We start from the raw sequence: 14,290 nt of genomic DNA, 5'->3' as shown, positions 1-14,290 counted from the left end.
AGCACAGGAAGGCTTGAGTGACTCCTGCATTCTCACAGGACCACCTCTGGGTGATCACAGCCTTAGCCTTTGGGTGGGCATTGTTTGCTTCAAGTGCAAAAAGTAATGATTTCTTCTTTCTTTCTTGCCCTGCCTCCACGAGCCCAAGATGGGCTTGGTTTACAACACAGGCTGTGGAGTTCTCAGCAGAGCATTGCCCTGCCTTGTGGCTGTGCTGGGTAAATAACCACAGCTCCCTGTGGCTGAGAAGCTGCAGGAGAGAGCCAAGCCCTCGTGCTGCCCGGCCTCACCAGAGCCCCAGCTGCTCCAGCTGAGCACAGCACCTGCTTGGGGATGCTGCTGGGGAGAGCCTGAGCTGGGCAAGAGTGACCCGCAGCACCACAAACGTCCCCAGGCTCTCACAAACCCCTCCTGCTGCTGTGAGTCACAAACACCTTTCCAGCAGGTTGTCTGGAAGCCAAGGGCTGTGCTCAGCAGGAGAGGCAGATCTCATCACCACCAGCTTCTCTCTGCAGTCCTCCTCGCTGCTGAAAGGTCTCCAGTGCCTCATGGAAACATAGGAATTGCAGGAAATGTAGATGTGGGGATTAAAAATCCCCTTTTAGATGTTCCCTGCAGAGATTAAAAAAAAAAAAAAAAAAGCACAGGGAAATTACAAAGTGATAATTTAAGGATGGAGAGCCCAGTCAGCTGCAAATAGATAGCAGTGATCCCAAATTGATTTCCAATGGGTCAGAGACATAAAGCAGGGAGCTCTTGAGTGTGTGTTTTCTCGTTTATATAAATTACTAGCTTCATTAACTTAGTTTGACAAAGCAGGCTGTAGAAAGGGAAAGTAAGCAACAACAGACAAGAGAGTCAATCTTATCTGCTTCTTGTCCAGGAGAGTAAACTTATAGATCCCAAAGGGACATAACTCCCAGTGTGATATATTTGAACTCCATGCCCTTAACCTCTCCCTCCTTGCCCTGTAGGGAGGCAGCCTGGCCACCTTCTGACTAGTTCTGAGTCATTTAGTTGGAAAAGACCTCCAAGATCATGGAGCCCAGCCTTTCCCCCAGCACTGCCAAGCACGTCACTGAACCATGTCCCCAAGTGCCACAGCCACACATCTTTTAAATCCTCATGGGGCAATGACTCCACCACTGCCCCGTGCAGCCTGTTCCAATTCCTGACCACCCTTTTGGAGAATATATTTTTCCTAATATCCAATCCCATGTAATCCTGTGTGAGTCCTTAAGAGAGAGAGCACTGTGATGTCTTTTTCTTCCCTGGGCAGCACCAAGAAAATGCTAGTATTCCCAATTTCAGATGGCAACATCCTCAAGGCTCCTTGTTCTCCTGAGTAGTTGATCAATGATTTCAAAAGTCTGGGGGAGGGCTGGGAGGGCAGGGAGCAGAGAAAAACCAGGCAAAGTTTGATTGAAATCAGCCTGTTATGTCAGTACATAGCAAGAATGTACTTCAAACCTGCTGGGACAGGGATTATGACAGTGATCTCTGAAGGAAAGGTCCTATTAATGTTGGCTGCATACCTCTGATGCACCTGCAGCTCCTCTCTGGGGCTTCCAGTAAAGCATCTTGATCTGGAGGGAAATCAGGTACAAAGGAACAGAGTCAGTGATGGTTGTGACCCACAGTGAGGTCCCTGAGCATGGGGAGAAGTATTTACTTGCTGTACACACAAAAGCCAGAGCTCCAAGGGGCAGGCCAGGCCAGCTGCAGGTCCACACAGCAAATGTTTCAGTGCAGAGCTGCTCTGTCTTTCTGCTTGCAGAAGAGAGAAGAGCTCCTTTCAGAAAGCTCTGCTTTCAGTGTGCTTTCCATGAGTCAGAAATGTTTGCTTTGACCCTTGGGCAACCTTTTCTTCAGGGTAAGGAGGAGAAATGTCACTATTTTTGTCTGAGAAAAGAAAAAGATAGTGGGCAGTGAGAGTGGGTAAAAGTTTGTATTACATTTCTTCGTGCAGGAATGGCAAAGGCAGCTGTGGCTTTACCACCAGCACATTGTTTTTCTCCCTACCCTCTTCTCATCTGGTGGGCAGATTGATTGATGTATTGTCCAATTCTGTCCAATTTTGCATTTTTTTCCCCAGCTGCAGGTGTACCATTTTCAGCTTTTATCTGTACCCTGCATCATCTCAGACATCTAATTATAACTCACCATCGACAGCTCAGCCAGCAAGATTTGCTCCATTAGAACTGTGCAGAGCATCTGTTGTTCAGCTGGTATGAGAAGTACCAGCTTTTCCCAGTCCATCAGTCAGCTGGGAAACACTCACCATGCTCATCTGAGCAGTGGCCTTATGGCAGGACCTGCTTTTGCCCACCCCAGATAAATTGCCATTCCCCAAACACGATACAAATACAGCCTTGAATTTCCTTCATCTAAGTATGAGGAAAATTTATTGGAAGTAATGCATTGCACAAGCAATTTAGTCTTTTGTGACTGCTCTGAGCAGATATTCTCAAAGTGGGGGAGAGACAACTCTACCTGACCCTTATTTAGGTTTAATTAAGTGTTTTTCTTTGTCTACCTGATTTCAGCTTTAGTGACCTTTGGTCACTATCTAATCTGTTTTTTAGTTCCTGATCCAATACTGACTGACTTATATATGTGTTTCTTAAGTACACTGCCTTTTGATACGAGCCCCATGTTTTACCACAGGGCATAGCCTGTGTTTGAGGAAGCATTAGTGCATCTATAAACACTGGAAATACAGTATATTTGCTGGAATGATGCTCTGTGAGTCCTTCCAACAGCTATGCAGAACAGTTTCAAATTGTGAAGCTGTGACCCTGCTGTCTAAATCTGTGCTCTTCACTGTAAGTGAAGACACCCCACTCTCCCCTGCTCTTCCTTCCATATCCATAGCACTGCCCACATTTCAGAGATGCTCAGAGCTGCAGAGGTTTGGCCCAGTGGAATCTTCCAGAGGATTTTTGCAATGAGGAGGTGTGATCCTCAGTGACCCTTCCTTTTCCAAAGCCCAAGACTGTCCATGCTCTGATAACCCACTTGCTGGCTCATGCCTTTGATACCTACCCAAAATCACCACCCCAAGCATGTGTGGTAACTCCATAATGCACCTAGGAGTGTTTACTGGAGACTGTCCTTTAGGAACAGTCCAAGGAACCCTCATAAATAACACTTACTGCTGTAAGACACAGAACACCTGGGTCTGTACCTGCTGACAGTCTCTCTGTACATGGAAATAACTGAAAAGAAATCCCAGCAGAGGAGGAGGATATTCCATTCTGCCAGACCTCAGCTCAGGTGCAAACCCTGCTCATCCCTGCAGAGCACTGCCCTGCTCTGTGCGAGTCCTGGGCTGCAATGTGAGCAAGGAACAACAAAAACCCTTCCAGGGAAAGTTAATAGATTCATCAAGTTTTGAACCAGGCTACCTTATAAAATCAAAGCATGCAATGATTTCTTAAATTGTAATTAAAAAGTATACCACCAAAAATACCTTAGTGATGAGCCCTGGCCCCTCAGAGAACCACAGCAGCTCCCTGGAGAGGGGTGGAGATTGGCAAACAAGTTTCTCATGACAGCTTTTAATAGAATTATTTGCATAACTGGATTAAAGTAGTGCATCAATGTGCCTGTAAATCTTATTATTGTTTATTACTCTGTATATCAGAGAAAACAGTAATTAAGTTGAGCAGAGGTTCTTGGGGCTCTATTCAGAGGCAGGACTGAGCCAACGCGGCTGTGCCTCGGTCCCTGCCAGGCTGCAGAACCCCCAGTCCTCCAGCCCATGGCTGGAATTCCTCTGGGCACCACACAGGGAAAGCCTGGAAAAATGGCAATGCAGGACCAGTGAGGGGGACCAAGGGGGCTGCAGAGGAGAGAGAAGGAGCTTCTGTGTTGGAGAATGCAGATCATTCCAGGGGGCAGCTGCAAAATCTGTGGTGAGCAGTGCCTGAAGAGAGGGGCAGGCTCTGAGCCTTCTGCTGCCAAAGCACATCCTGACAGGTTCAAGGCATGTCCAGGTTAAACCAGCACTTAGATGAGGGTGCCTGCTGTGCTGGGCACTCCTGAGGACCTCTGTGAGATGACAGACCTTGGCACTGCTCTAACAGCAGCTCCAGAGGCTGCTGGAAAAGAGATGTTCCCAAAGCATCTGTCACTGTGGGAACAATGTGTGCACTGAACAGCCCTTCATTTCTGTCTCAAGGAAACAAAATAGAGAGACAAATCCCTTGTTTGCTTCAGGCAGCTCTCTGCAGTCACCATCTTCAGCCATTAACATTCAAAGGAACATTAATAACTCAAACTGCAGTGCTGGCAAATGAGGGTAAAAATATGATGTGTAAGAAGGAAATGATCCCTGGCCTGCTGCGGTTGAGAAAGTCATCCCAGTTACTGCACTGAGCTCTGGATCACTCTGGATTACAGCACTGTCTGTGTTTAGTGCAGGAGGTTGTGCACATTATGGGCCACCTCAGTATTAATTAACCTTTATAAACCAACAGATTAACATAATTCAGTAAAAGAAAGACCTCTGAAAGTCAGGATTTTTTTGTTATTTGAAGCTGCTTTTTGCAGTGTTGTTTCAGTGCTCTCTTGGTGTCCTATTCTCTGTGGTCTTCAAAAGAGTCCTGAAAAAAACCTGAAAAGCTTGTAAAATTTGGTTGGTTTGTTTGGAAGTGGTTTGTTTTGTTTTTTTTTGTCTTTTCAAAATCACCAATTATTCCAGTAGCTTGCTATATTGAGCTTGAAGGAAAAACAATTTCCTGAAATTCAGCAAAGCAAAACATTCTTTAACAGGTCATTCAAATCTTTAAATCAAGGTAAGCAAGGCAGATACACCTAATCTGAGAGTGAATGCAAGTAATGCCCAGCTAAAATCATAGAATGTTAAAGGGTTGGAATGGACCTTAAAGATCATCCAGTCCCAACCCTCCTGCCTCCCACTAGACCAGGTTGCTCAAGGCCTTATCCAACTGGCTTTGAACACTGCCAGGCTGAGGCATCCACAACCTCCTTGGGCAACCTGTCCTAGTGTTTCACCACCCTCACAGTAAAGAATTTCTTCCTAATGTCTAACCTAAATTTCCCCCTTTCAATTTGTACCCATTACTCGTTGTCCTATCACTACAGATTCTAATTTATTGTCCTTTCACTACAGATTCTAATATCCTCCTTACTAGCAGCAAAACAACTTGAAATTTTAGGGAATTTGTGAAACGGGATTTCGAATGTTTTTCCAACACTTTTCTCAGTGTGTGCATATGGATCTGTGGGAGCTTTTTAACCAGATTAAGCCTATTGAAAGGTGATGAGCAGAATTATATTCACAGTTTCACAGCAGGAGTACATGTGCAAACCAAAGAAACCTCTTCTCTGTCTTCCCTCTCCCCTCATGTCCACTGGCATTGCCTCACAGTGCTTATGTACCTGGCCATGTGCAGTTGTGGTCAGCCAGATGGCCAAAACTGCCCCTGGGTTGCTCTGCTTCTCTGGCTGATCTCCCCTCAGCATCAGGCAGCTCCTCATGCCATCACAGCTTTTAGCTGAGCAGCCTGGAAGAAACCTGCTTCCAGAACTTTGTCCCGTACACTCACCTGTGATCTCAGATACTTTCAGCTCAGGAAGGAAGGATCTAGGAACCATTAGGTTGATTATAGCTTCTAACTCCCTCATCTTATCGAAATGTGAATGTCAAAGGAAATTGTTTCTTCCCAAAAGACTCCTTCAAAGGGGAGCTCCTGCCAGTCCACTCCCTTTGGCAGCTCTGGCTTTGACTGCTCACGCAGTGCTCGTGTGTGACTCAGTGTCCATGGCCTCTTCAGCCCACTGCCTCTTAACAGACACCTCCAGAAGGGCTCCTCAAGGCAGTATCAAAGCCTCTGGCTCTCTCTGGAGATCAAAGCTGATGGCACCATTGCCACCTGTCAAAATCAGCTCCTGGAGGAATGAGTGGAATTCATCTCAGCACTGACAATGCTGTGATGACAAAGGCAGCTGACTTGCAGTAGGGCTGCATGAGACAATGGCAGGAACACAATTCGATGTCAGTAAAGTGGTGGTGTGTCTTAATGTCCCCTATTTGAATGATTTTCCACTACAGATTGTGTTTCCAGTCAGTCCATCCTTGATGGCAGCACTTGCAAATCTACCAAACAGGCTGTTGCCCACTCTGCATCACATTTCACATCACAGAAATAACATCACTCTGCTTTTATTTACCCTCTTGCAATACTGCATCTCACCTTGCTACATGCTCTGCTGCAGGCCCACGAGACACAGGGGGGTTTGGGATTGCAGGAAGATGCTGGGTTCCAAAACCAGAAAACCCAAATTCCTGTGCAGTCCCAAAGGCTGTGACTCCACCCCCTGGGCCTGGGGCAGGGAGCAGATGGGGGTGAGGGAAGAAACCATGCAGAGTAGACACAGCACACCCCAGCAAGGGCCACAGGCACACAGGTGACCCAGTCATCTTGAACAGAGGCACCTGGAGGGGCTGCAAGTGAGCTGCTGCCATCACCCTGCATGTCACCCACACCCCTGGGAGAGGGGACACCGCTGCATCCCCCTGCTGCCAGCACAGCTCAGCTGGCACAGGGAGGCTTGGAGCAGCTCCTGCCAACCTGGTTTCCTGCCCACAGCTGGGGTAGCTGCTGAGGGACAGCATTTCAGAGACCTTTATGCTATTTGCAGCTTGGCCCTAACCCAAGAGGACTACAGGAATATTGTTAGTCCTCTGCCTTAGATCCTGGGCTAAGGAATGGACTCTGGGTAGATAGCAAATTTAATTTCTACCCAATCCAAAACACTCCCTCATTGAGGTATTTAGGTTTCATACTCATCCTTGCTTCTCCCCATCCCCAAAACCCATGTCTGTACTGAGTAATATCCAAAGCAGATAGGAAGGATCCCTGTATCTTATTGTGGTAATATCTCCTTGCCTCTAACTCCAGTCAAAGAAGAAAAGACATTTTTTAAACATGATGTCTGCCTGTCATTCTCTGTTAGAAGTGGAGGTGCTGAGGAAGATAAGCATGGGAATTGTGTTGTTATAATTGAGCCCTGAAGACAAATGTCAGGAATGAGGACTAATTAGAAGTGGAAAAGACTTACAATGTTACTGTACAAAGGAAATGCACTCCCACCAGACCTCGTTTACAGCACCACACTGGCCATAATGCAGTTTGTAGCGGGTCCAATTTTCTTCTTTCTCCAGGCAAACATTTTCTTCAGCTCTCCCCTGAAGCTGTCGTGGAGCCAGGCATAGAGGAAGGCGTTGGTGCAAGCAGACATCATTGCAAACCAGTGGCACAGCAGCTGGATAAAGTTGAAATACTGCTTGTCAATCAGGCTGATGTCTATGTCCTTTATCACGTTGAAGATGTGCAGAGGCAGCCAACAGACTCCAAAGGCTGCCACCACTAAGACCAGCAGGCGAAAAGTCTTCCTCCTCCGTGCACGGTCCCACTCGGCCTGGCCCTGGGTGACATTGCCTGGCACCACACGGTTCCTCAGCTTGACCGAGATCCTCAGGTAGGACAGGGAGATGACAGCCAAAGGCAACACATAGGTGATGATGAGGGTGCTGTAGGCATAAGCCAAGCGATCCCTTTTCATGTGGAACCAAAACTCCTCGCAGATGGAGAAGTCCAGCTCCGGGAACTCGGCGTGGTAAGTGTGGACTAAGGCTGGGGCAGCCAGGGTGCAGCTCAGCAGCCAAATAGCAGCCAGGATGTAAGCACAGACAGGGATGGTGAGCCTCCTGCGGAAGGGGTACACCATGGCACAGTACCTGTCCACAGCTATGACAGTCAGGGTGAACACAGACACGAACACCGTGACCGGCTGCATCAGGAAAACGAAGTAGCACATGAAGCGCCCGTACACCCACCCCCGGGGCTCGAAGGCGTAGGCGAGGGTCAGGGGCACACAGGTTGCACACATGAGCATGTCTGAGAAAGCCAGGTTGCCTACGAGAAAGTTGGTGACATTGTGCATTTTTTTTGTCTTGCAGATAACATAAATGAGCAGGTAATTCCCAATGACACCGATGAAAACCACCAGGGAGTAGCAGGGGATGATTAGTGGCTTGAAGGACTGAACAAACTGGAGACCTGAGAATAAATTGCTGGCGTTGCTGTGAATTGCAGAGAGGAAGCTTTGGGAGGTTAAATTGTCCGAATTCATCATTTTCCTCCTTTTGTTGTCTGCCTTCAGCCGAGTGAAGTAGTTACCGCTGCACTACTCCCTCACTCAATCAGTGGGGATAATGAATGGATTACTGGCTGTCCAGAGGTTACCACATGGATAGTAAACAAGCATCCGTAAAAGCAAAAGGTGAAGTTGTAATCCTCGAGAAGCAGCTTCCAGCAATTCCTAGGAAAAATCAAATACAACCAATTTCCATTAAATTCCTCCTGTATTTACTATTAAATCCAGGTTTTGACAGCATGCCACTTAATAAACATTTAATGCACGAGTACTTACTGCTGTGGGTTTTTAATCCCATACGATTTTCCTGGGGATGCCAAGAAGTGCCCTGGATGTCTGTCTTCTGCAAATCCAGGAGCGTGGATGTGTGTGTGTGTCAGAGAGAGAGAGAGAGAGAGAATATATGAGGGAGAAAGAGGGTGATGCGCATTTACAAGCTAAGTGCAGATCAGTGTTTTTAAACAGTCTTACTCCCAGGTCAGGACAGATTTGTGTACCAGCTTTTCTCCCTATTGGCTGTCCTGGGTATTGCGTTGCTCTTTGCGTGCTTCTTGCTGATAGTAATTAGTTCTAGAACATCCTTTCAAAAATTCCCTTCTCCTTCCAGTGCATCTATAATTGCCCCTCACAGCTAAAAATCAATTTACATTCATTAACATGAGCCTGCACAGCATCTAATCCCAGATTCACTTTGCCACAGCCCCCAGAGTGTCCAAAAAAGCTACCTGTGAATTTGCTGCTATAATGTGACTGCGAAAGAGAATTTTAATAATATGCTGAAGGCAAATAAATGTTTATGCCACTAGAGGGTCTCAGCTATGTACCTGGTGAATGAAGTTAGGCTTAGAAATGTGCATTTAGCATGTAGCTCAAAGGAACTTATTTTATTTGCATTTGTTTTCCAGTCATGGTACAATGTTTGCTCACCCACTGTGACTATTTTCAGTAGGATTTGCACATCTTTAAATACACGTGAGCATCTGAAAGGAAGTACTGGTATCCAAAAAGATTAGCTGTAAAGGTTTACCTGCCCTGAACTAAAGCATCCTGTTTCTAATATTCCAGCTACCCAAAAGTATTTGGGGTGTTTCTTTATTCCTGCAGTAGATTTGTTAACCTTTTCTGTACCAGACCACAAGTACTAACCGGTCTGTAAATCCATATGTATTTGTTTTGCTTGGTTCAGACATTAGAAAGCAAAAAATCACCCCATCCAGCTCTTGCCTATTGCTCTAATTCTCCCTTAACTCCTCTCCACCTCAATCTGGCACCAATGCCTCAGCTGTCCATAAAAACAATGAAAATCCACTACATCCATCTGTACCAGCTAGGGAAACTGAAAAATAAATGGAGCAGCCTAACTCCAGAATACTTCAGAGCAGACAACATTGCTAGGTTTTGCAAGACACAATTTTAAATGACAGTTTATGTCCTAATCTGTTAGACTAAGGAAATATTGAGCCATTATTTTTTATGAGACCATGGGCAGAACCGTATCCTTCTTTTGATTTGGTGTAATTTGACATAAATCAGACTTTAACATAGATTTAATTTCTGTCGTATTCCTTTCCCTAATCCTAAACCAGAAGCAATCTTGTGCAGCCCTTGTTCAGGCTGGAGCCATTCTGCCTGGGATGGATGGGCATTTTGAACTTGGTAAGTACTGACTCTGTGCTGCTCCATCCAGGGTTGGTTTATGCTCTGGACTGGAATATTGCTGTAATTCCAGCCTGAGGGGAGAACAGGCGTGTAGCCACATTACTCAGGAGTGTTATCCTTCACTTCACGCCTGTAGTAACCTACCCATGACCCAGACTAAAAATGGGATGTTAGAGCCCACTTCAGAGTCCAATCTCTCCTACCTGAGCTGGATGGGACCCAAGGGAATATGGTACCTATTTATCTCTACATACCCAAATCCAGAACAGGAGAGAGAGCTGAGGGGTGAGGCTGCAGAGAGGCAAGGAAAAAGGGGATTCCTGCTGCTGTCACCACCCAGTGCAACCATGGCACTTGGTGATAAGCACCATGATGCAAAAGTAATTTCCCAAACCCATAAATGCAATTGCTTCGCTTAATGTGAGAGAAAAGCATGGCCTGATTTAAAGTAGGATTGCAGCAGGCTTTGGATATGGTCTCTAGTACGAGCCAAAAGACAGAGAAAAATGAAAGGAGGGCATATGCAAATGGTCCTCATGCTGCCACATCCTGCTGGAATTGCAAGGCTCGTGCCAGGAAAGAAGCCTCACGATGATATCCTTGCATATGTAGTAATTAAACATTTCATTTTTAACTAAGTGATTTTTCTGCATCATTCCCAAGAGCTGCAGAGTAGACCCAATAAATATCCTCATTGTATTCCAATGAAAAAAAAGGTTTATGCTTCGCCATGTGAGAATAAAAATGAAACACAGAATCATCTAAAGAAGCCTTCAAGGTCACCTTAATGCTCAAGTCACAAAAAAACCTGTAACTAACCTTAGAGGTCCTTTTATTTCGAGCTGTATTGGTAAATCTTCCTGTATTTTCTCTTACCTTTAAATGCCCTTTTTTCACCTCTGAAATGAGTAATGAGTACACCTTCTGTTTGAAGGCTCCCACCTATTTCTGTCAGTGATTTTCTGCTTGTTTTGGCTTCAGGCAGAAAATTTCTTCAGTTCAGCTGTCTTCTACAGACAAGATCTGGAAAGATAATGTTTAATAGAGGCTTGAATAGAAAAAGCAGCCCAGCCATTTAGCCCAAAGAAATCCTCTTTCCTCCTTTTAAAACTGCAAATATGAATGTTGTTTAGAATTTCCTGGGCTGTGTGACAGAGTCCCTCTTGAACTGCCTGTAAGTCCATTTCACACAGAGAACTTTCTCAGTAAAAGAGAAAAGGTCACAGGAACGGTGTTACTGTCACGTTAGAACTGTTTTGACATTCCAAGTGTTTAAGGGTGCCACATGTAGGGATGATGTTTAGTGTTCAGTGAAACCCTGGTCTTCCCTCAGTCAATGGAGAATGTTACACCCAGAGCCAGACCAACACCCCACAGAAATGTTTCACAGCTGAGCTTTTATAATCTCTTGTGCTCCTGTCCAACTCTGCACAGCACAAGCATTGTAAGGTGCTTTTAGGCTTTGCAGACCAGAACATTTTCTTGTCTCATTAGTCTCACAGTTTCAGGTGTCAGTTTTCTATGTTCCTGCTTATCTGCCTTTTTTTTGCATAAAGAATACTTCTTTTGCATCACAGAGCTCCTTTAAAAATTCTTTCACATCATTCCACAAATGTTCTGTGCAGAACAGACCAGGTAGTTCTTGTAGAGCCTACAATAAAAATAGATGCTTTGCCTATTTTGAATGATGCAGATATGAGGGTTCCTTTAGCAAATTATTCTTTTGACCAGCCAGGGGACAGGATTTTATTTCCCACAATAATTTCATGTCGGGTCAGCCTGTCCCCCCCTCAATCATATAAATGCATCCTGCTTGCCCCTGCTGTGGACTGGAACACCACAGTTTCTAAACTCTAAGAACCATGTTTACAAACAAGGGTTTGGGTTTTTTTGGTTGGCTAGGAGATTTTTGGTTGTTGTTGCTGCTTTTCTCAAATTCAAGGTACCAAACTTTGATAAACACAGGATTCAGTTTAACATAATTCACTTTAGCTGAAGAGGAGCTTAACAACTTGAAGGAAGGGGATGTTTGAATTTCAGTCAAAACTTGCTTAAGGTTGCACACTGAATATAGAAGAGGGGCTCTACTCTACATATGCACAGAATTCTTTGCCTTCTGGGGAAAGTGACACGAGAAAAGTGAGTTGGTTCCTCAGATGACAAAGATCCTGTGCTGAAATAAAGATAAAAGCATAAAAGCTGGGGGAAAATACAAGTGATTCCCTGGGAATGAAGGTGCCAGGTCACAATTAAACAGTGAAACTTTGGAAACCCGAGGGAGAAGGGGAGGAAAAACTTGTCATAAAAGACAGGATCAAGGTCACCTAATAATAAGAACTTTTACTGTGGCTTAAATTTTGTTGCAGGTCTATACAGTGAAGCAGGCAGTGCCTTTAAGAGTGGAAGAAAAGAAAATCTACCACTTTGTGAGAGATTCCAGGGTGAATTTGCCTCCACTTTGTTACAGCCTCTGGACAATTTTCTTGCTCTAAGTGTCTATTCACCAGAGCAGAATTGCACTATATTCTTTAAAAACACTAGGGAGGACGGTAAACTCCAGGGCAGGCAAAGATGTATTTAAGCAAAGGAACAACATTAATGAAAGACCAAATTCACCATGGGCAAATTTAGCACGGAAAGTAGAACACTTCTAAGTGGGAGGGCAACAAATTGCCCCTTGGAAGTGCTTGCTTTTGGAACAATCACTGTATTAGGGGGGATAAAACACCTGCTTTTCAACAGAAATCTTGATCCATTTATCACGTGCGTGTGGCCTGATTTCTTGCTCGGGGCTTGAGCTTCAGGAGGCTCCTTTCTATCCCTCATCAACACAGACTTTGGATTGCACTCACTCCAACTTGAAAATAACTCCACTGTCACATTTTTCGACAGTATTCCCATTGATAATGTTCAAAAGATAGAATTCAGATGTGTATACGTGCAGACCCACATACATGGGTACAGCTCAGACTACATCCTAAGACATTTTTAGTGTTCTTTGCTGTTCTTTGACAGGAAGATTTTTGCACTAGTGCCTGTGAAGATCAACTAGAACAGCACTTGAATATTTGCTTGATGAAGTTTGCCTGTTGCTGATCTTGGCACCTGCTGAGAGCAGCTGATTTACAAAGCAGGGAGAAAGGCAGGGCCAGCACAGTCACTCTGGAAAAACAGTTTGATCACAAGGCACTTCAGTCAGTACCATCACTGATTCTTTTTTCTCTGAACTGCCTTCCTAAAAAAACACTGCCTGGAGACTTGGTACAGCCAGGCTTGATTCACCCATGTCACCACACCTTAAGATTTTCTTTGCCAGGTAAATCCACGCAGGAATTAATGACCAAGAAAGAAGATGACCTGATTTTTTTATGTTAGGTTTTGGTGTGCAGTTTTGAGGGTTTTTTTGCTTTTTGTGTGTGTCTGTATGTACTGTTGTCTGAGGAGTTTTGTTGTTGGTTTTTTGGTTTTGGGGTGTTTTTTTTTAATCTCTAGGCACAGGATAAATAGGTTAAATGCTATGATTACTCAAGAGGTATTTGTGTTGAATGTGTTGCTTGAGAATGCTAAAGGAGTATTGAGCTGAAGAACAGAGTCTGGCTAACAAGTCTGATCATCTCTGAGTTGTCTGGACAGACATCAATGGAATTTCAGATTTTTGTTACAAGTCCTTCTGTAAACACACCTCTGAAATGGATCCTTGTCATGCTACAGTAAGAGAAAGTTGTTGTCTTTAGAGTTCCCATAGACAGGATGTATAACACAAGGAAAACAACCAATCAAACAAACAAACAAACCCACAGGACAAAATCTTTAGGAATATCTAAGCTAGAGGTTTTCCTCTTTGTTTGTAACTATGATTTTAGGCAACAGTGCTGACACATCCTGGTAAAGTGTGCTTACTTTTTATTTTAATAGCTCTGTCAGGACTAGCCTGGGAAAAGCTATCTGAATGTCTCTGATTTAAAGGCTGTTACAAGGGAGGATGAAAATGGAAAGGTATGAACGCAGATTTCCATATCCAACAGATCCAACATCTCCTGCTGCTCCAGAAAAACTGGCATTTCTCCTCTGCTCCCGAGCCCTGAAGGGATGCAGCATCAATACCAGTACATGCCCCAAGCCAGGGCAGACTGTGGGAATTGGCTGCCAGGAACACCTGCAGGTGGAATGTTGAGCCCTGGAGGAACTCGGGCAGCGGACAGCCGGGATTGGGGTCCCCGCGAACCCCGCGGGTCCGGCGGGCAGGTCAGCCCCGGCGCAGGGGAGGGCTGGCGGCAAAACCGAGCTGCTGAGGGTTAAACATGCTGCCTGCCCCATGGCACCGCTCTAGGGCACCCCGGAGAAGCAGTGCCCCCCTGCCCCGCCGTGCCAGGAGGGGCTCTGGCAGGGTTTGGGCACTGCCCGAGAGGTTTCCCCGCGGCCGGAGCGGAGCGGGAGCGGCTCC

General features: G+C 45.4%; 1 protein-coding gene across 1 annotated transcript; it reads right to left on the bottom strand.

Annotated features, from left to right (window-relative positions):
- Nucleotides 1-496: 496 nt before the first annotated feature.
- Nucleotides 497-8,603, bottom strand: PRLHR (prolactin releasing hormone receptor). Its single transcript, XM_008923219.2, has 3 exons — nucleotides 8,464-8,603; nucleotides 7,090-8,352; nucleotides 497-612 (listed from the first exon to the last, which is right to left on the bottom strand). The coding sequence occupies exon 2, from the start codon at nucleotides 8,164-8,166 to the stop codon at nucleotides 7,132-7,134; it is 1,035 nt and encodes a 344-aa protein (XP_008921467.1). The 5' UTR covers nucleotides 8,167-8,352; nucleotides 8,464-8,603; the 3' UTR covers nucleotides 497-612; nucleotides 7,090-7,131.
- Between the last annotated feature and the right edge of the window lie 5,687 nt (nucleotides 8,604-14,290).

This window comes from Manacus vitellinus, unplaced genomic scaffold (assembly GCF_001715985.3).
Source record: "Manacus vitellinus isolate BGI_N305 unplaced genomic scaffold, ASM171598v3 scaffold_40_pilon, whole genome shotgun sequence".
Lineage (NCBI taxonomy): Eukaryota > Metazoa > Chordata > Aves > Passeriformes > Pipridae > Manacus > Manacus vitellinus.
The sequence above is the reverse complement of the archived record's forward strand: the minus strand, read 5'-3'. Positions and strand labels throughout refer to the sequence as shown.

What these genes read in the sequence shown, in the direction of transcription:
- PRLHR (XM_008923219.2), bottom strand. Translation starts at nt 8,166, where the DNA reads ATGATGAATTCGGACAATTTAACCTCCCAAAGCTTCCTCTCTGCAATT.